This window comes from Nannospalax galili, unplaced genomic scaffold (assembly GCF_000622305.1).
Source record: "Nannospalax galili isolate Female #2095 unplaced genomic scaffold, S.galili_v1.0 scaffold18, whole genome shotgun sequence".
In the NCBI taxonomy this organism is placed as follows: Eukaryota; Metazoa; Chordata; class Mammalia; order Rodentia; family Spalacidae; genus Nannospalax; species Nannospalax galili.
This window is the reverse complement of record NW_008346548.1, coordinates 12,641,914-12,664,082: the sequence shown is the minus strand read 5'-3', so window position 1 is coordinate 12,664,082 and position 22,169 is coordinate 12,641,914. Positions and strand designations below refer to the sequence as shown.

At 37.4% G+C, this 22,169-nt stretch overlaps 1 protein-coding gene across 2 annotated transcripts in view; it reads left to right on the top strand.

Moving 5' to 3' along the window:
- The window catches only part of Znf148 (zinc finger protein 148), a 141,251-nt gene that overhangs the window by 99,906 nt on the left and 19,176 nt on the right, over positions 1–22,169 (top strand). For both annotated transcript variants that reach the window (XM_008842978.2, XM_008842979.3), the window contains exons 6-7: positions 6,904–7,027; positions 8,301–8,384. In XM_008842978.2, coding sequence (XP_008841200.1) covers positions 6,904–7,027; positions 8,301–8,384 — 208 coding nt within the window. The remainder of the gene's footprint in view (positions 1–6,903; positions 7,028–8,300; positions 8,385–22,169) is intronic.

The window sequence follows — 22,169 nt, the reverse complement described above, 5'->3', positions numbered from 1 at the left end:
TGTCCTAAACCTCTGTCCTGTAGTGAAGCCTAGTCATCTTAAAGTAGATTTAACACTTTGTAATTGAATTAAGGAATTTTACCCAGGCTAAGATGTTTGCTGTATTGAGAAAAAAGCTTTTTTATAAAGGTAGAAAGGAAGTTGTGTAGTGAACACCTGACCCTTTTTATTTATTATTTTTTTTTATTTTATGTGTATGTGTGTATTGCCTGCATGTAGGTAAGTGCACCCGTGCAATGCAATACCTGCAGAGGTCAGAAGAGGCTGTCAGATCCCCTGGGACTAAAGTCGTAGACAGTTATTAGCTGCCGTGTGGGTGCTGGGATTAGAACCCAGGTCTCCTGCAAGAACAACCAGTGTTCTTAACCTAAGCTGAGCCATCTCTCCAGCCCTAACACCTGACCCTTTTAAATACCAGTTTTCATCTTTGGGTAAAGGGTGTAAAGAGCAGCTTTGATTGAAGTAGATTTGAGTGAACCTCAGAGGCTCATGCATGCTAGAATAAGCACTCTACTGCTGAACTGTTCTCTCAGTTCAAATACTGTTCTTATTTTAGCTACTTTGTAAAAGTATATTGTGTTTCCTTTTAAAATGTAGTACATTTAATCATGTCACCTTTTAATGTCTTGGTGCTGATGCTATAAATGTTCTTAAATTTGTGTGTGTTATAAAGGAGCACTGTGGGGCTGGAGAGATGGTTCAGTGGTTAAGAGCACTAACTGTTCTTGCAGAAGACCCGGGTTCAAATCCCAGCACCCACATGGTAGCTAACAACCATCTGTAACTTCAGTTCCAGGATATCCCACACCTTCTTCTGTCCTCCATGGGCATTTCATGAGATGGGTGTATTTACACACATGCAGGCATAACACTCATACACATAAAATAAAATTTAAATAAATAAGTAAAAAGTAAAGGAGGACTATGAGCACTTAAGTTTTAAGATCCTTTTTCCCTCACCATAAAAAATCTGAGCATTAGACTTTGAAGTATTTTCTTTGGCTGGTTGTAATTGCTTTGCTGTCTCATTCCTTAAGATCATTTCAGGCTGAACATTTTTCTATTGTTGTGTCTGTGGGCTGTTTGACGTCACTTTCCTTTACCTCTTTAAATCGAATTTTGTTTTGTATTAAGAACACAGGTAGTTAGCCAGTGAGGTGGTGAATGCTTTTATTCACAGCACTGGGGAGGCAGATTCAGGCAAATCTCTGTGAGATTGAGGCCAGCCTTCTTTACATAGTGAGTTCTAAGCTAGCTGGGGCTACAGGGAGATACTTTCTCAAAAAAACAAGACAAAACAAAAGAACACAGGTAGTTAATAAAGGTAAATCTCTTCTTTTTTCAGACACAGATAACTAAAGTTATAAGCCATGTGTAAAGTCTCTGTCACCCTAATCTCACCTCAGTGTATTTGTGTCTGTGTTCTTTCCCCTGACTCTTTGTTAATCACCTGTAGGACATTTTCCAGCTACAGATCCTAGGCTCCATCTCTGGAGACTATTACCACAGGGGTTGTATCTATACTTTAAAAGAGTGTAAGGTGATTATAATACACACTTAAGCTTAAGACCTCTAAATCTTGATACTAGGATAAATGAAGTATTACAATACACTTGACTTTGTTATTGACTTGGTAAACCATTTTCCACTCTAAAGAGTTTTGTTTTGATTACTGAGTTATTAATGAATGTTAAGAAACCTTCTTAATAAAAATATAATATTCTTGTAGTCAGTTATTATATACATTTTATAGGTCTTTTCAAACTATTGTGTCTGTGGGCTATTTGACGTCACTTTCCTTTGCTTCTTTAAATCGAATTTTGTTTTGTATTAAGAACACAGGTAGTTAGCCAGTGAGGTGGTGAATGCTTTCATTCGCAGCACTGGGGAGGCAGATGCAGGCAAAACTCTCTTTTTGAAATGCTTCTACTTTTTCATTGCACAAGTAATTTGAGTGCCTGATCATTTGTCAAGTGCTAAAGAAAGGATCTGGGTTGTTTTGTAGTATACTTTAGGGGTCTGAATAGAAACTAATTATACAAAATTTTACTGACCTCAGGAGGTGTGTATTCCACATGCAAACAGATTATGAATTATGTGGAGAGTCAGCTCCCAGCAATTTGTTATATACCATTAGTTCCCAGAAGAAAAGTTGAGATTTTGCTGTTAAAAAAAAAAAAAAAGTGAACTGATAATTTAAATGAGGAAAATGTAATTAAGAGGAGCAGAAAATGGACATATTAGACCCTTGTTTCTTCTGTAGGCTACCTTGATTTAGGAACAACTTACCGTGATGATGAGCTGATTATAAGAGTAGGAGTGAAAATAGGCAATAAAATTAGTACTAATGAGAAAAACAAAGGGAGAAAATTAGAAAAATAATAGGTTAGTAATTTATTTTTTCCCAGTGAGTTAATATGTTTTGGGTAAACTGATGACATGAAAATCTTCTTTTAGAGTAGATCACATACATCTTTAACTTCAGGAAACAAGAAAACCTTTCTAAAATTCAGAGTCAGCAATTAGTGAGATGGTGCAATGGGTAAAGGCTCTTATTGCCAAGCCTGATGCTTTGAGTTCTACCCCAGGACTCCAATGGTGGAAACAGAGAATAGACTCCCACAAGTTGTCCTCTGACCTCTGCACTCCCCCCCCCAACACAAATATAATTAAAACTTTAAAGCCCTCAGGTTAGTATGCTACACATGAATTGTTATACCATGCTTATGAATGAATTTCATGTTCTGACACTATCAAAAGCTTGCCATTGAAAAATGAAATTTAGAGTCAGGTGTGGTGTTACACACCTTTAATCTCAGCACTCGGGAGGCAGAGGCAGGTAGATCTCTATGAGATTGAGACCTGCCTGGTCTCCAATAGTGAGTTCTAGGCCAGTTGGGGCTATAGGGAGACACTGTCTCAGAAAACACAAAACAAAACAGTGAATTAAAATATTTACTAATGAGTAAAATTTAACAAAGAAACACATTTTTTTTTAAATCCTAAAGAAAGATTGTGAGGGTCAGATATTAGCTGTAACAGTCTCACTCTGGATGACTGTTATATGCCTTTGGAGTTGCATTCTTCCATTACTAACTGAATTTGGAGAATAAGGAGAAATATAGAAGCTCTTTTTTTCCATCCTCAGTTGTAAGCAAAACCTCTTCTATTTATGAGAATTTAAATTGTGTCCTCTAAGTTCTCTGGGGTTTGAGTGACTTAGAAGTTGATGTTAGTTGATAAAGAAAAATATGATAAAATCTATAATTATTAATCAAAAATCTGAATTAATTTTAGTAATATCCACTTCGACTGTGACAAGCCATATTTGCCTGTTTATTTATTTTGTGTGTATGAGTGTTTTGCCTGCATATATGTAAGTGCACCCATGTCATACGAACTCCATGGAGGCCAGAAGAGGGTATTGGATTCCCCTAGAACTAGAGTTATGGACAGTTGTTAGCTGCCATGTGGGTGCTGGGAATCGAACCCAGGTCCTCTGGGAGAGCATCCAGTGTTCTTTAGCACTGAGCCATCTCTCCAGCCCTCATATTTGCCTTTTGAGAAGAATTTCTCATTGAGGGGCCCAATTGATCCTGAAATGAAGGCTCTCAGTTGAATAAGCAGACTTTAGGGCTTTGCCTGATGAAAATAGATGTGTTATTAAGAGAACCCTTCCCACTCCCTAACACCCCTCACTATATGTGTGGGTGTGGGTGTGGGTGTGTGGCGTGTGGGTGTGGTTATATATGTAAAGCTAACTAGAAGCAAATGTGTCTTAAAACAAGAAGTATGTCATAATTGATCATAAGATTAAGAACACAGAATAGGATTTGATATTGAACATTTTTTTTCTGTAAATTCTTAATTTAAATTTATTAAACAGATAATCATTTTGGGTATTTAGGTTATTGCTGATCACTCTTGTTGGTAAAAAGAGAGCCCAATTGCTTGGTCTTTATAATATACTCTGTTTCTGCAGAAGTAGCAATGACAGGAGGCAAGGTACAGCATCCAGAGATAGTGTTAGCAGCAGGCATGGAGCTGTGTGTGCCTATAATTCCAGCACTCAGGAAACTGAGACCAACCTGGCCAGAATAGCAAGATCCTGTCTTCAGCAAACCAAAACAGAAAGATGCTATAACTTTCAAACATGAATTAAAACATGAAACTTCAGATCCTACTATAATGTTGACTTAGGGGAAGGGGGGAAGCAAAAATATCTTAGGGTACTAATAGCAAGTAGTAGCTAATCTCTAAGGCAACTCAACTGATAGTTCAAATGTAAAAGATCTTAAAAGGCTGTGAGCAAGAAGAGAAACCATGTACACAGTGAAGAAAATTTGTCCGAAATTAATGTGCTGCCCTGTCCATGCCTTCAGTGTGCTTTTTGTATACACACCTCTGTGGTACCTACTTAGTGCTCTGAAGACCAGAAGATTGAAAAATGTCATTTTTAACAAAGATTCTTTTTTGTTTGAAGAATAAAGTGCTAAGTTCTGAGGGATATTTGGTCTGGGTAGCAGACAGCTATATCAATTAGATAGGTGCATAATAGTACCTATAGCTCCAGACTGCCATGTTAGACCTTGGGGTATAGTAGTGAATGAAACAGGGGCAGTCATGTGGATACAGCTAAAACAGACAGCAAATTGGAAAAGCCATTGATGCTTGTTTGCAGCAAGATGGATTTTATTGTGTCCTTCAAATAAAGATATTTGTTAGACTATCTTAACAAATGGAAAGAAAATTAAATTTTAAAATAGCCAGTAATTTGATGTTTCTGCCCTTGAACTTGTAAATATACTGGATTTTTTTTAGTGTGTTTGTCCATAAGGCAGTAGTATTTGTTTCATCTGTAAAATTCTACTTTTAATAAAAATATGAATCCACACTGAAGATAGTATGAGCTCCAGTGCCAGAAAGCAATGACCCAGAAGTCCTTAACTGTCCATAAAAGGACTTTGTACAGTCAAAGGTTACATCCGCTTCACAGTAAGCAGCCTGGGTCAGAGTTGTGCCTTACAAAACCTTTCCCTGCAGTTACTATGCCATGGAAAGCTGTTGACCTGCCATGCTTTGGGGGACTTGGATCTTACTTATTAACATATATGAAAGAAAAACCCTGGTGCTGTCTTCTTAGTTATGTTTTATATATAATATTTACTATTTTGTTTTGCATATTTTTTAATCATTTAAAAAGAGTTTGTGTATTTTATTTTTGTACAGTGTCAACTTGCATTATTATTATGTGAGTTGGAAGAACTGAAAAATTTTGAACTCACTGGCCAGAGATGGAACTTTTATGCTCATTGACTAATCAGGAAGCTGTGACACCCACTTCCATTCTCCTGCCAAATGAGTCCCTGTTGTCTTGGGTGCATAGACTTGAAGCATTGTTGATCACATTGGCAATCTGCCCAGAACCCAAATGCCCTGTATAATTTGCATGCTAATTACCATTGATTTGCATATAGTGTAGGCTGAACTGTCTTCTTGAATTTCAAGTAAAAAGATATTCTTTCCTTACCTACTGCTTTCTAGGTTGGAGAAAGGACTGTAGCTGTGTGTTTCTAACCCTAATCGGTTTCCAGTCCTTTGTCTGTCTTCCAGATGTCTCTTTTCTGTGTTGGGCAGTCTCTTAGCTCACTTTCTGTATACTTCCACCTCGAAAGTTGTTTCTCACTTCCTAGCCACCATCTCCTGATCTGATTTTCTGACTTTCTCATCTCTTCCCTCTCAAACTGCTCTGTAGCTAGGCTGACCTTGAACTTGCTGTCTTGTTTGAAGCTGGAAGTGCTAGGGTTGGAGGTGTGGCCTGGCCTTCTCTTGTAGTTCTCTTCGCTCTTTATCATATTTCTGCAATGTTTTTCTCTTGTCAGTAGTGATAAGGGGATCAATTGTTATTTTCAGTCTGCTGCATGTCTAATGCTGCATGTTGAGTAAGTTGTTGGTAAATTAGAATTCATGAGGCTGAAGGTGATCTTCCATCTGGGATCTGTTCAGACCAGGCTCATGGTATTCTTGGTTTCAAGAAGCCCAAGATGATAAAATTGGTTTCTTTGTCTCCTGTCTTCCTCCTCCATTCCTACCTCTTATTTGTTTATCTGACAGATATTTTTAGGGATATGTTTAATAGAAATAGTTCTAGGATAGCTTTAGAGATCCTAGACTGGGACAAAATCCAAATTCAACTGTAGGATTACTAGAAACCTTAATTTTTCTCTTAAAAAAAAAAAAAGTAAATACCTGACTCAAAAAACTCTTTTATACAATGTCCCACTTTCTTTTATCTGCTCAGTTCCAGACCTCACAGCCAAGGTGTAAATCCTTCTGAACTAGTTGTCAGACATATACAAATAAATGTATATTCTATTTGTATTTGTTTGCAAGTAAAATTATACACTGGGTTCTAGACTTTTTTTTTATATTGTACAGATCCTGGTGCTCTTTCTATATAAGTATATAAAGTTTCTCAGTTATTTTACAACCACATACATCACATTGTATTGGTTTTCTGTGAATTATTTAGCCAGTCCCAATGATTGATGCATGGCTTCCCCCCAACCCCAACCTGCATATATGAGAATTTGAAAAAAAAAATTTAAGCTATGCTTACTCTAGCAGCAAACTCCTAGTGACTCTGTAGTCAGTAGCATTATGGGAGGTAGCAGACTGCTGAGCTGCTACTTTACCTGCTTCCAAGATTTTACTGCTGATTATTATCCATTGTAAGTAAAATTGTACTTTCTTAAAATTAGTGTTATCATTATTCTAGCAGTCTTTTCAAGATTATTTATGAAAAATATTTTATAACCTCTAGGAACCATTGCTTATATTGTCCTTTTAAAAACCTAGATTTTTAAAACTTCTTTCTTTTGTTTTTGCCTTTTTTAAAACTAGATCCTTACAATAAATGAGGATGGATCACTTGGTTTGAAAACCCCTAAATCTCACGTTTGTGAGCACTGCAATGCTGCCTTTAGAACGAACTATCACTTACAGAGACATGTCTTCATTCATACAGGTATTGAATTAAAGTGGGCTTGTGGCCATTAAAATTATTATCATTGTTATTTTTGTATTCGTACAAATGTCATCCATTTTTAAGACCATCGTTAACCTGGCATTGTCAATCAGAATTTGTAACCAGATCATCAGAAAGGAACCAGGAAAGACTTGAAGTGAGAAAACTATTAGCATGGATATGTAAAATTAATAATCTTAATTGGACACTTAATTGGCTTATAGTACTTCTTTAGCTAGAGAAATGCTTAAAGAATTTATCAAGAACCTATCAGCATTAATTTTTCTATGCTAGATATGTGACTTGCATGGGCAGAATTTGGAAATCAAATATAAAAAGATAGATAACAAAATAAAAGCTGGCTAGGATCATGAAATTATTGAAAATAGAACTAATGATTGATCACAAACCTTTGGGAAAGCAAGCTAGAAATTTCAGGTAATTGAGTAGGGTGAGGGAAAGACAGAGTAATAAGGGAGATTTGATGAACCTGGAAAATACAGTGATGTCCCAGGAGCCCAAGGAAGAGAGGATCCCAAGGAGGCGGTGATCAGCTGTTAGACCCTCAGAGGCTAGAGAGGGATAGAGCATTGAGAAACAAAACCTTTGGGACAATACCAAGGAGATCACAAGCAGCTTTCTGAAAGTAGAATCTCAGAATCAAGCCACAAGTGGGTGGTGAAGAGTGTGAGTAGACTACTCTTCTAAGGTGTGGTGGTAAGGGAGGAGAATGTTCAGCTAGGAACATTTCAGGATTGAAGCCAGGCTTCTCCATGGAACAAACAACAATACTCTGCACAAATGAAGAAGGCTCCAGCAGAGAGGAGTGTCAGAGGACAGAGATTTGTGTAGAAGGATGTTTATACAATTCTGACTGTTCTGAAGAAAATAGGTAAAAGGGCAAAAAGGGATGGTTAGCCACAGACAACAGAATGGAAACATCCTCCTAGATAAGGAAGAAGAGACGTTTAAAGCTCATACAAGGTTGCTTGTAGAGTGCTTTCTTGACTGATCATTTTCTAATTCTACTCTGAGTTGAAGGATGTCATCAGATTTCACTTCACTTTTGTGTATTGTGAGAATGTAAAATTTTAGTCCTGGGGAACATTTTGAGGGGAAGTAGAATTGTTAATGAAAAATATTTTTTAAAACATCATCCAGTTTTTTTGAATTTTCCAAAATTTGGGCTTCTAAGATTTATATGTCCTCAGAAGTAGTGACTTAAATGTTGTTTTATTTATTAACTAATTTATGGATGTCAAATTATTTCAAGGCGAAAAACCATTTCAATGTAGTCAATGTGACATGCGTTTCATACAGAAGTACCTGCTACAGAGACATGAGAAGATTCATACTGGTGAGTGTTGCCGTCCTTACAAGGTCACTGAATGACTGTCAAATGTAGGAAAGGTTTATTTGATAAGAGGCAACATGTTACCACTTTCTTTAGTTTGTTGTTTAACACTATCAATAACAATCTCTTTTCAATAAATCATTGTTAAGTCTTGGATTTAATGTCCAATCCCTATAAATTACTTTGAAATAGTTTCATATTAATCTAAAATACATGTTTTAAATAAAAAGGAGGAAACTTTGGAAATAACTGTTTCCTTAAGCTAAGTAAAATTATCGTTCTCACTAGTAAACCCATAGGGTATTGCATTATCCTGAACCCTAGAATAGAGCACCCCTCCCCTATTTCTGTCATTTGTACAGCTTACTAAATCAAGAAAGATGCCATCTTAAAATGTTAGCAGTTGGCAGTTTCTCGGTCAGATTGTTAATGGTTTACAGATATTTTGAAGATCATTATAAAGTGAGCTAAAAATATTAAGCCTTATTTTAGAGCAAGTAGTTGCCTCTTTTTTTAGTAAATGTAAAACCAAGTTTCTTAAGTTACTGTGATTTAGTAGACTGCCCGACTTTTGGCTTTTGATGACCCTAAGTATTGTAAAAGGTGTTTCTTTAAAATTGATTTACAGTGTTTGGGGATGGATTTGGTGGCGGGGGCGGGGATAAAAGCAAAGTTGATGAGTCTATAGAGCTTTGAATTTTATATTTAAGTAGAATTGGAATGATGATGGCAATCTGAGTGTAAAGGTCTTCCATGTCTCTCTATAGGACTGCTCAGGGGTTATGTAGATGTAGTCTTATGGCATGTGCAGTGCCTGTGAATGGGACCTTTGGACATTCATCCTACAGAAACAGCCTTTTTTGTCAATTTTTTGTCAGCTTTGTTTGCCATTAAAAGGAAGCATGGAAACAGCTGTTGTGCTTCCCAGAATCGGCTGTACAGCATGTCCTTTAGTCTGCCCACTTTGATGTTTAGTTTTAAGACAAGGCTTTACTCTGTAGCCTAAGATGGCCTGGAACTCAAGGTGAGCTTCCTGCCTCAGCCTCCTGAGTGCTAGCTTACAGGCATGAGCTACCAGACCTGGCTTGATGTTCTACTCTTTAAAAGATCATTTTGTACTTCAGCCTTCATCACTTTCAGATTTTATATATACTGTGGGGGAAAGAAATTTGTGGATTTTATGATGTAATAGTGAAATTGAAATTTCTATGTAATAATAAAAACTGTACCAGATAAAAGTGAAAGTAGTTAAATATATTCATGTATATCAGATTTTGATGATTTTTTTCATTCAACAAAAATTATTATTGATCCTCCAATATTTCAGGTACTAGGACTACAGAGAGACTATAGTTCAGGGTTTGGCTTTTGGGATTTTTTGGTTCTTTTGGGTTTTTGTTTGTTTTTCAAGTTAAGAGACATAAAACAGCGTAGTGTAATTAAGTGTTGTGGGTTTTATACAAAATGATCAAAATATGCAAAAAAAAAAAAAAACCTTGAGTGTTACTTAAGAAGGCCTCAGAAAAGTAGCAGGAAGCTAAGTTAAAAATATATATTATGTGTGGCTACATGGGTGTGTATCTGAAAAAATTTTGAAACAATCCTTGCACTTATTGCATTCTGATATTTTCATTGTAGTGAATTCTTTAAGTGCCGGTCATAATCCTATAAATCTCCATCCTTGTTTCATTTCCTGTTGCTGTGATAATGTACCCTGATAGAAGCACCTCAGAGAGAAAGGATTTGTCAGCTCACCATTCCAGTTACACTGGGTCACAGCAGGGAAGTAAAGGCAGCAGGAACTTGAAGCAGCTGGTCACATCCATAGTCAAAAGCAGAGAATGAACAAACACATGACTGCTGATGCTCAGCTCACAGTCTGCTTTTCTATACAGTCCAGGACCAAGCCCGGGGATGGTGCCACTCACTTTTGGGTAGGGTCTTACTACATCAATTAATGTAATTAATACCCCCCTCCCCCAAGATATATCCACAGGCCAACCTACTCTAGACAGATCTGTCATTGAGACTCTTCCCAGGCGATTCTAGATTGTGTTGTGTTGACATTTATAACTAACCCTTTCACTTACTGATTGGAAACCCAGCTGTGCTATGCCATAGGGGGGATTTTTGGATTTACACAGGGTATAATGAGTAGTTTATGGAGGATTTACTAAATACCAGATATTGTCATTTAGTTCTCACATTAGTCTTTTAAAAAATATTTTTATTTTATGTGTATGAGTGTATTGCCTACATGTGTGTAAGTGCATCAGTGTTGTGCAGCGCCTGTGGAGGTCAAAAGAGGGCATTGGACCCCCTGAAACTGGAGTTACAGACAGCTATTAGTCACCAAGTGGGTTCTAGGACTCAAACCTGGGTCCTCTCTGCAAGAGCAGTCAGTGCTCTTAACCACTGAGCCATCTCTCCAGCCCTATCACATTAGTCTTGAAAGGCAAGAAGAGTTACTGTCCCATTTTATAGATAAGGAAATAGTGGGAAACTTTTAGAAGTTGAGAAGCTTCCTCAAATTTCTATAATCTAGTAAATGATGGAGCACAGATTCCAGCTCAGGGCCCTTTGACCCTAGGCTTCAAGATGTAGTTACTGAGCAAACAGACTGGAAGTAAAATACAGCTTTTGTCTTTTTGAGTTTTTCTTGCTCTGCCACTAAGCCAGTTGTGGGTTAGCCTTCCCATGTGTTTAGTAACATCTAAAAGGGGTGGAAAGCAAAGGCCAGAGTTCTCATGTTACAGAAAATGGCTTAGAGAAAGATACAGACTTTAGAGGAATCATGGCAAGGCAGTCACTAGGATTCTTTCTCTGAGAAAAGTATGAGTCTTTCTCTGAGAAAAGTTGTCCTCTCTGTGTGTGTGTGTGTGTGTGTGTGTGTGTGTGTGTGTGTGTGTGTGTGTGTGTAGGGGGAGGTTTATGTGGATGTGAGTGTGGGTCCATGTGAGCTGTGGTGTAGAGGTTAGAGGACAGCTTTCCAGAGTGCATTCTGGCCGTTCTCCTCATTTTGATTTGAGGTCTCTTGTTGCTGCCGTTGCATTGTGTACTCCTGGCTATTCTGTTTCTGCCTCACATCTTGGCATAGGAGAACTTGGAATACAGGTACACATCTGGCTTTTATGTGGGTTTAGGGAATCCAGACTCAGGTTGTCAAGCTTGCACAGTAAGCATTTTTACCCACTGAGCCATCCCCCCTAGCTCCAGAAAAGTTTCTTTTGAGAAAGACTCATTTTTACCCCATTGTCCTACTCTTTGCCAGAATTCCCTATTTGGAACTAGTAGAAGAGAAATAGATTTTACTTCATATTTGCGATTCCTTTTGCCTATTGTTTCTAAAGACAGTAAAATGTTTTTGTCTTGAAATCAAATTACTCATAAGCTAAACCTATTTGGGAGTGCACTTGAAAAATATTTTCTGCTCTGCCTGTCCACTTTTTAATTAATTAACTATAGGATCTCACTATGTAGCCCTGGCTAGCCTGGAACTCTCTACATAGACCAGGCTAGTCTCGAATCATAAAGACCTGTCTGCCTGTTTCCTGAGTGCTGTGATCAAAGGTATACACTTGTCTGTCCTTGTCTGTCCACTTTTAAATTGTAAACAGTTGAGTTACCACTCAGCTGACCTCAGAGTCTGTGTAGTGAGATGAACCATCAGTTCTTAAAGGCTTCATCTTCTTTATAGCCTTCCACATCTCCTTAGGACTCATTACATTGTCTCTTCCTAGTCCCTCACCCCAAACCCATTCTCTGGTCAACGTGGAACACAGATGAAAAATCATTATTGGCTTAGTTAATTTGACCAACAATAATAAAATCTTATGGAACTATTAAAAACCAAGAATATAGTTTGCTTTGATTTTCAAGTAGAAACATTTTTAACTGACGTGGACAGGCTGTCCCTTAACTCTGTTCCTAAATTTGGGCCTGTCTGTTAGTATTTTAGGGGGAAATAGTATTTAGGGGGAAATAGTATTTTAGGGGGAAATACTTTCTCATTAGAAGCTGATCCCTGAAATCCTGGTTCTTTTAGACTAAAGCTCTGAAAACTCATGATGTGACTGTCCTTAGGACAGCTGGTTTTGACACTAAGAGAGATGTGTATCTCCTTGTGAATGCTGGAGGTCTTTACTTTGTGGATGTGAGAGAGAAGGTGAGGACTTGAGGCTGAGGAGGAAGACCAACTTAACATTTTGTTTAGGGCCAGAATTACTGCTTGGATATATTCTTCAGTAAAACTTTCCTTGTCACTGGCTGATTGACTTTTGAGCAGGTGCTGTTATTAAGAAATGCCTTTTCTTTTGCATTTTCTAAAAGAATATATAGAATAAGTTAGAACAATATGTAATCAGTTATGTTTTTTTCTTCTCATCTTGTGGCCATTTGCCCTAAGAAAATGCCAGTTTTTCCACTGTAGCAAAGGAGTAATGATCTCAAGTACAATTTTTTATTTTATTTTTCTGAATTTCTCTTAAGTCTCAGAGTACCTATTCTGATGTTCAGTTACAGTGAACTGCTGTGTAGCTGCTTTTTATAGTTGTGGCACTTTGTTTCTTTATTTCAATAAAAATGCTACAGAACCATTTTATTTATAGAAAAATTATAAAGACCCCCTAAGTTATAGAAAAATAGAAAATCCAAATTATTGAGAATTAGGTATATTGACTAGGCTTCTATCCCATAAAATTCTTTCTCAGGGATCTGTGAGATGATGGCTCAGCAAGTTAAAAGTGCTTGCCACCAAGGCTGACAACCCAAGTTCCACCCCCGGTACCCACATGGTGGAGAGAACCAATTCCCACAGATTATCCTCTGACCTACACACATGCACACACACACACACACACACACACACACACACACACACACACTGTGGCACAAGTGCTCCACCTCCAGCCCCCAATAAATAAGTAAATGTAAAATTCTTTTTCAAGGAGGCTAGAGAGATGGTTCAGTGGTTAGAAACACTGGCTGTTCTTGTACAGGGCATGGGAGCACTTACACACATGCAGGTGAAACATTCATGCATATAGAATAATTTTTTTATGTTTTAAAATTATTTTTCAAGCCTTTACACACATATATTATTCTTTATGAATATGGTAAGTGGGCATGGTGGCACGTGCCTGTAACAGCACTTAAGAAGTGGAGTCTTGAGGATCAGGATTGGTTCAAAGCCAACCAACTACACAGTGAGTTCAAGAGAAGTCTGGAATGAGATCTTGTATTAAAAAAAAAAAAAAAAAAAAAAAAAGCAGGTCTGGAGAGATAGCTCAGTGGTTAAGAATACTGGCTATTCTTGTAGAAGGCCTGGGTTCAGTTTCCAGCACCCATATGATGGCTAACAACTCCAGTTCCAAGGGATCTGACATTCTCTTCTGGCCTCCACAGGCATTGCACGAGAGGGGTGCATTTTCATACATGCAGCCAAAACACTTATAAAATAAAAATAAATTTTTTAAAATAAATAGAAATCTTTTTTCTAAATCCATATTCTTTCTTTTTTTTTTTTTTTTTTTATCTTTTTGAGACAGGGTCTCCCGGTAGCCCCAGCTGTCCTGGAACTCACTATGTAGACCACGCTGGCCTCGAACTCACAAAGATCCACCTGCCTCTGCCTCCCAAGTGCTGGGATTAAAGGCGTGCACCACCACACCTGGCAAATCCATATTCTTTACACTGGAAAAGTGTTGATCCTCTTCTCTTGGCCATGATACACGCACAATCATGTTAAGTAACTAAATAATAGCTTTATTATTTTTTTAAACCAGTTGAGCTAGTAGGGAGAATGTTGATTCACCTTTGACCAACTTAACTCAGCAGTTTGTATTTCCTTCAGTATGGTTCAATTATTGACAAATGTTAGTTTTCCTCTTATGCTTTTCAAAGCCCTAATTTATAATTTGTCAGTGATAATGAAGTTTTATTGAGATAAAATGTTACAGATCTAATTGGACTTTAACTCTTATGAGTGAGGAATACAGTTTGTTCAACTGAGAATGTTCTCTATACTTTGGATGGAATTCATTATCCTCCTGCCTCAGCCTCTTAAATCCTCATAGGATTCTAGGCATGTGCCACACACTAGTTTTACACCATACTTCTTAAAAGATTTTGTTTGGTTGGGGGAGATGGTCATCTAGAAAGTTAACTCCATTTTAATGTTGTTTTGGACTGAATCATGGAGAATCATGGTCTTTACAATAAAGTCTTGTTTCTAATTAAATGCATATATTTGCATATGTTAGTGCCTCTCTCCCTCAGAGCCATATAAAATGTTTTGTGTTAGTTCATAGTTCATGGTAAAGGGAAAAAATGCCTATCAATTCTTTAACAAATTTCTGTTGAAGTGATCTCTTGTATAATTTGGAGTGAATGAGCCTCAGCCATGTGACTCAGTTTGACAATGACTGTGTCAGATTTCCCAATGCAAGTGATGTAAACACAATCTATACTTCAATTGATACCAACTAAAGAGAATTGAGGTGAGTGGCTTCATGGAAGAAGTAGGATCTCAGTGGTCCTAAGAGTAAATGAGACTTAAACTTTGTCATCTCTGTGTTACATGGAAGTCAGGTATCATTGTGGAAGCTAATCTGGAAGCCAGGATCAGAATAGTCTGTGGTGTACTGAATGAAGTTGGGAATCTTTGGCAAATGTTAGTAAACAGACAGGCAGAAATCAATTCAGAATAGTGACAAGTTAAAATGAGATAGTTAAGAAATAAATATCCAGGGGCTGGAGAGATGGCTCAGTGGTTAAGAGCACTAACTGCTCTTGCAGAGGATCAGGGTTCGATTCCCAGCACCCACATAGTAGCTAACAATTGTTTGAAACTCCAGTTCCAGGGGATTTGATGCCCACTTCTGACCCCCTCGGGCATTGCTCAACATGGGTGTACCTACCTACATGCAAGCGATACATTCATACACATTAAATAAAAATGATAAAATATTAAGAGAAAAAAAGAAATCCAACCATCCATATAATTGTAAACACCAGTCAACAGGGCAAGCAGTGTGTTATATATAGGGGTTAAAAAACCAAAACAACGACAGGCATGGTGGCACTTGTCTTTAATCCCAGCACTCAGGAGACAGAGGCAGAGGCAGGCAGGTCTGAGTTCCAGGTCAGCTGGGGCTGCAGGGTGACTCTGTCTCAAAAACACTGAAAAAAAAAAAAAAAAGACCAGAACAAGGCAGTTACTTCAAGGTAGTTGAAAGGCTGGAAATAACCTAATAATTCATCATTATTATAAACCTAATAATATTTTCCAACATTTATTGAGTACATATGTTACTAGTGGTTGGCATCTGGGCTGAGGCTTCCAGGTTTTTGGCTTCTTATTCAAGGCGTTTGTGTACACAGATTGCAAAGTAAAGTAGCAGGGAAACTTTATTCAAAAGCAAAGTGGTAGTACAGACCAGAGCAGGCCACATGAGAGAGAGTATTTAAGGGCCCCTGTTATTGTTTGGAGCTTCCTTTTATGGGATTCCAGAAAAGGAGTTTTTTTATTAAGGGGTATAGCCCAGGTGGTTCTCTGTTTTGATTGACAGGCTTTATGTAAGTTTTTGCTCACTACATATGTTCATTCCATGATGCATCTGATTTTAATCATGGGTACTGAATTCTACATAGGCAGAAGCTGGCAAATAAAGGAATCTCCCTAAAAATTCACTCAGGACACGGTTTCCTGTATTGCACACACTCCCAAAACTGGTTCAGGATGAATCAGCCCCCTACTTTCTTTACCTGGATAGTTTCTGAAATATATGTGAATTGAAACTGGCCATATAAAGGAAATTTTTTATGGTTGTCAAAGCAAGTGAAACATCTCTCGTTCAGAGTAGGGTGCAGCACAGTGCAGTGGGTGGTGGGGGCAGGGTCCTAGGTTGCTAAGTGCATTCTAAGAAGGATACGTGCATACAGTACATACAGGTGAGAATCCTATGCTGCCTAGTGCATTATTAGAAGAGGAATGCGTGCATAACCCAAGCCAAATGGAGTCCCAGGTTGCTAAGCCATTCCCTTTGCTTGCCTGCATCATTATCTTCCAAGCAGTGTTTGTTTGTTTGTGTGTGTGTGTGTGTGTTTTCCTTGAGATAGTCTCCTGTAGCACAGACTAGCCATAGATTCACTGTGTAGCCAAGGATAACCTTGAACTTCTGATCCTCCTGCCCCTACCTATAAGAGTGCTAGGATTAAAGGCATGTATCAACATACCTGGTTTTATGAGGTACTGGAAATCAAACCCAGTGGTCCTCCAAGCACTGTCTTAAAGACATTATCTCATTTTATCCTTCCAGTAGTCCTGAGAGGAAACGGTATTATTATTCCTATTTTACATATAAGAAAACTTAAGTTTTAAAACAATTTAGATAACTTGTCTCAATATGTATATATAGTCACAACTGGTTAGTAACATCAACAAGCTCTTCTGAGTTCATATTGTTAACCATTTCCTGTTGAAAGGGTAGATCAAGCAGAAAGGAAAACTTGGGTTGGGTGCTTTGACTTCTAACAATAGATTTTTTTCATGCAAGAGCACTGGCAATTCTGCATCTGGTCTGTAGCCTGTGGGTAATGGGTATGCCTGCCTAAAAAGAAGTCTGTGGGTGTATGGGTTAGAGCAGATTGTAGCCAGGATGGTTAAACAGAGGCAGCACGGAAAAGATGTAAGTGATGGTTCTGACTTAAGCAGAAGAAATGGTGGGTAGAGTAGGGATGGGAGAAAAAGCCTGATTTTACAATTGTATTGACTAATCTTGATGTTAACCCAAGGAGTGCCAGATTTATTCTATGAATATTATGAAATACAGAATTTTAACTGTTGTGATTAGAAGAATATTGTTTGTGGAGAGCAATGAAAATTTGGGAAATGTTTTATTTTGTTAATAGTAACCAATATAAAATTTTATATGATATTTTAAATTTTCCTTAGATACAATTTATTCAGATCATTGCATAATAATTAACTAAATTTATGGTTAGATAAGGCAAAGTATTCTTTTCAAACCAATAGAATAACATTAAGCTTCACAGAAACATAATATTGCTTCAGTTTGGATCAGTTTGAAAATTAGACAAAACTTGAAACATTGTTACAGCAGAACAGGAAAGTGATGTTTCCTGTACCTAGATCTTTCCATTTCTGAACAATATTAAAAGCATTACTTTTTATAAAAAGGTGTATAGAATCCTCAAATTTGGAAACACAGCCCTTTTTTTTGGCAGCCTAGAACTCACTATGTAGATCAGGCTTACCTTGATCTCACAGAGATCTGCCTGTCTTTGCCTTCTGAGTGCTGGGATTAAAGGTGTGCACCACCATGCCCACCTAGAATCCCCAGATTTGACAAGTAGAACTTAAGTTGTTTTAAAGTTACTTCTGATAATTTTTTAAGTTGTTTCAACAGCTTTAGAAAATGCAGTGTAGAACAAGATAAATTATTCTCCTTCCTCTTGTTAGCTTGTCTTCCCTTAAGCTCAGACATTTGAAGACTTCTCAGAGTTTTCCTGTATTTGAAGCTACCTTAGAATGTGAGCTTTCTACTGCAAGTCACACCTCACTAAACATCAGAAAACTCATATGAATGAGAAGAGCTATGAATGTAAACAGTTCAGGAAATCTTTTTCCTGGAAGTTACAACTAACTTTACATCAGATGTCATGCAGGTAAGAAACTTTAAATATTTTTTTATTATTTTTATTTTATGTGTATGAGTATATTGCCTGCATATAGGTAAGTGCACCCCTGTTGTGCAATGCCCTCGGAGGACAGAAGAGGTTGTCGGAACCCCCGGAACTGGAGTTACTGACAGTTGTTAGCTGTCATGTGGGTGCTGCTGGGATTCGAACCTGGGTCTTCTGCAAGAATAGCCAGTATTCTTAACCGCAGAGCCATCTCTCCAACCCTGAAGCTACCTTTTTAATAGCCATCACTATTACTGTGTCAAACTGGTTAGTAGGTTACCAATAGTCATGTCTTAGTGAGTTTTCAGATGTTTAGCTTAGACTGACTGACAGAAACTTACTGTTTGTTGATGAAGTTTTTCATTTGGCATTTAATGACACTTGGGCCTAAAATTTAAAATTCTCTCTTTAAGTCTTTGACAAAAGAATGGTTGACAAAAGCATGTCATGCGGAAGACACAGGACTTAGAATCATTAGGTCAATTTAAGCTCATTAAGGTTATTCTTACTTTCTGTGTACTCTGGAGATCTTTACATATTATCTCTGCCAAGTTGTAGTTATTCTCTAAAAATGCTTTAATGTCATTATTTCAACTCATATTTGAATATTTGAAAATGTCTTGTAACTTGTTTTGTCCCTGTGGACATCTTTGGAAAGAGTCTAACTTTCATTCAATTGTAGAGTTAAAGTCTTGTTCAGAGGTAAATGAAATGGATATGAAAGCTTCAAAGGAAGAATAAATATGAGTGAAATTTAATAACAGTTTAATTCAAAGGAACTGAAAGCCAATCTGGTATAGGACAATGGTTTTCATGGCCACGAGCTTACTTTTTTAAAACTGTTCAAATGAAATCCAACATTGAGAGCCAACAAAACTAAGATATGAGATCAATCCCAACACTAACAAACAAAAAAACAAGGCAAAGTATTCCAAATGGCTTTCCTTAGCTCTTGATAAACTGATGAATTACACTAGTTGTTATGATCTGTTTCTCCCTCAGACACCAAATGTGTGGGGCAGGGCTGGACATTAGCTCAGCAGTGGTACAGTACTCCTAGCATAAGCAAAATCCTAGATTTAGTACCTAGCACAGCAATGAAAAAAAGGGGGGGATTCCCCTTCCCTTAAACCAACAACCAATTCTCCAACTCCCTAGAATCCAGTCCCATTAGTGCCTGTACAAGAACATCCACACTTCAGATGTAGTTCCAAGTTTAGGCTCCTGCATTTCTGATCAACTGTAAATTGAGGGTTCCCATGACCCCTTGTTCAGGTTTTATAATTCACAGAACTCAGAAAAACACTTGACTACATATTTACTATTTTTATATAAAGGATTTGGATGAGCAGCCAGATGAAGACAGATTTAGGGTGAGTCAGGAAGGTTCCTGAGTTAGAGTGCATTGCCTTCCTGGTGCATGTATATGTTGAGTACAGAGGCTCTTGGAATCTAATGCATGTGGGCTCTTTTAAGGTTTAATAGCCCTGAGATGGAAGAAATTACAAAAGATTTTAGAAGCTCTGTACCAGGAAGAACCTAGAGAGAAAGATCAAACACAAGTTTCTTATACTCTACTAGTGTTACTGGTGCTATTTAAGAAGTCATTGCTGAATTGACAGTGACTGAAAAATCAATATCTCTGGAACAGCTATAGGCAAGAACATTTTAAAATACATTTCTACACTATAAATGGATGATTGGCATATTATATAAGCTAAATCTCACTACAACTGTTTTATAAAGAACATTTTCAAAGAACTCGAGAAAGCATTTTGGTATAAACTGAAGTAGATCTGTCAAGTTTTGTTATGACTGGTGGTGGAGAAAATATGTATGGAAGAAAAAAGTATAAATTAGTTGGACTGATTTCTAAAGCTTGAGCAAATATAAACCATTTGAAATCTGTGGCTTCTCTTTGTAGTATCTGTGGGGACTACAGTGGAAAACACTTGAATATATTATGCATCATGAAGTAGTGTTGCCAACAGTGAACTTTGTTTGCTCTAATTACTTAGCCATCACTGGTCTGAAAACTTTTCTCAGGTAGAGCTGCTGAATGTCCTGACTTTTCTAAGTGTGCAGTACTTGAATGTTTTACAAGTGACAAGGCTTTATTGGGAAGGTTTTTTTAATATTTTTTTCTGCATGCATGTGTGTGTCCCTGATGGAGGTCAGAGGACAGCCCCTATGAGTCAGTTCTTTTCTTCCACCACGTGGGTTTAAGAATGAAACTCAGGTATTCAGGCTCCCCAGTAAGCACCTTTACTTCTGAGCCAGCTCAGCAGTTCCTGTTGAAAGTTTTTGAATGTAGAGCCAAGATGAATTTTTTTTCTGAATAAAACAAAACATCCCTAATCATTATTACTGAACTGAACAGTGGCTTTGGAAATTAGCTTTTGTTGAAGACTGAAAATGTTTTTTAATAAATTCAACTCACTATTACAGGGGAAAATCACTTGTGTAAACCATATGGCAATATTTCTTTTACAGCAGCTAATGAATCACAAAGCACTGCTTTATCATACTGCCCTGTTATAAGTAGTATCTCCATTTCCACCCATATATGCCAGGGTTGGATAGTCTGAGCTCAGACTACAGTTTCATCAGCTTCTGGATGTGTGTGCAACTGCAAAGGAAATTTCCAGGTTTCTGAATCTATTTAAATGTGTAACTCCATCTACTCTTCAGTTCCTAATAAGCAGTGTAATGTATGTTAAAAGCAAAATATCGAGACTCTAATATAAATTCACAAATTACTTTCAAGTAATGCTTAATAAAATATTTTCATGGATTGAGATTAATGCTTTGTGAATGTATTTCAAAGATCCAATACATAAAAATCTTGTTGTATATATTGGCATTAACAGACAAACTTTTATAAATCCCCTTTATTAGGGAGCACAGTTCCTTCTTACTAGGGAAAAGAACACTAACATTGAACTTCTTTTGTTGAACTGTTACTTGTGCCCATAAAAAAGAAACTCCAGTCTTCTCATTAGTGGACTTATATTGTAGAAATATATACATTATTGTAGTTTGAACCATATTAACAAAACCCTTATAAATGTTCTTATATTTTATCTTAGAATACACACAGTATTCTCAGTTTTACTTTTTGGCCCACCAAATCTAATATATATATATTGTCTGGCCTTTGTAGAAAAGCTTGCCTATCTCAGTTCTTCCCTTGCCCTCTTAGCTCTTAGACTCTGCTTTGTTGATGTTCCTTCCTTTATTTGACTACTCATGGTCATTCCTTGGGCTGGTGGTTACTAAATTCATCTCTCTGATTTCAATTTTCCTAGCACTCTTTCCTATCATTGCTGCTCAGAACATTCGGTACTTATAATCAGTGATTCTGCCTCTTTTTCGTGATCCCTCATTTCCCACGGATCATCGCTGTCCTCATCTAGTCTAAATTCTGTCATCATTTGTCAGTCACTCCATTGCTTATGTTCACACCTATTGACCTGTCTTAAGACTTTCTTTTGTGAGGCCAGGGTCCCAGAGATCAAACTCAAGGCCTTGTGCACCCTAGGTAAGCACCTTCCTTATACATTCTACTTACTTGGCTAGATTAGAATCATGGTTAAGTATAATTGTGTATTTCTGACTGTTGGAATAAAAGAATTGTGCTGATTAGGGTCATTTTTTATTCTTTTTACATTTTTATTTATTTTAATTTTATATAGGAGTGGAGATAGACAATAGAGGAATTGGCTTTCTCCTTTCACCATGTGGGTCATCCCAGGATCAAATTCAGGTTCTCAGGCTTGGCAGCAAGCACCTTTACCCACTGAGCCATCTTGAATTAGACCCCATTGAATTAGGCTTACTTTAAACTTTAAGTGGACGGTGAATAAGTACTGGAAGTGGTTTCATTAGTTCACTCATATAGAATGCATGGGTCTGTAGTTCATCCATTAGGTCAGTTTCACCTGCCAACTGTTACTGTAATGAAAGGTTTACCAGATCAGAGCCTATTTTTTGTATCATCTGTATCTATTTCTTCCCTACACAACAGAACTGAGAGTTGTGACAAAGATTACATGGCCCTCTATACTATATTTGTAATTTGGT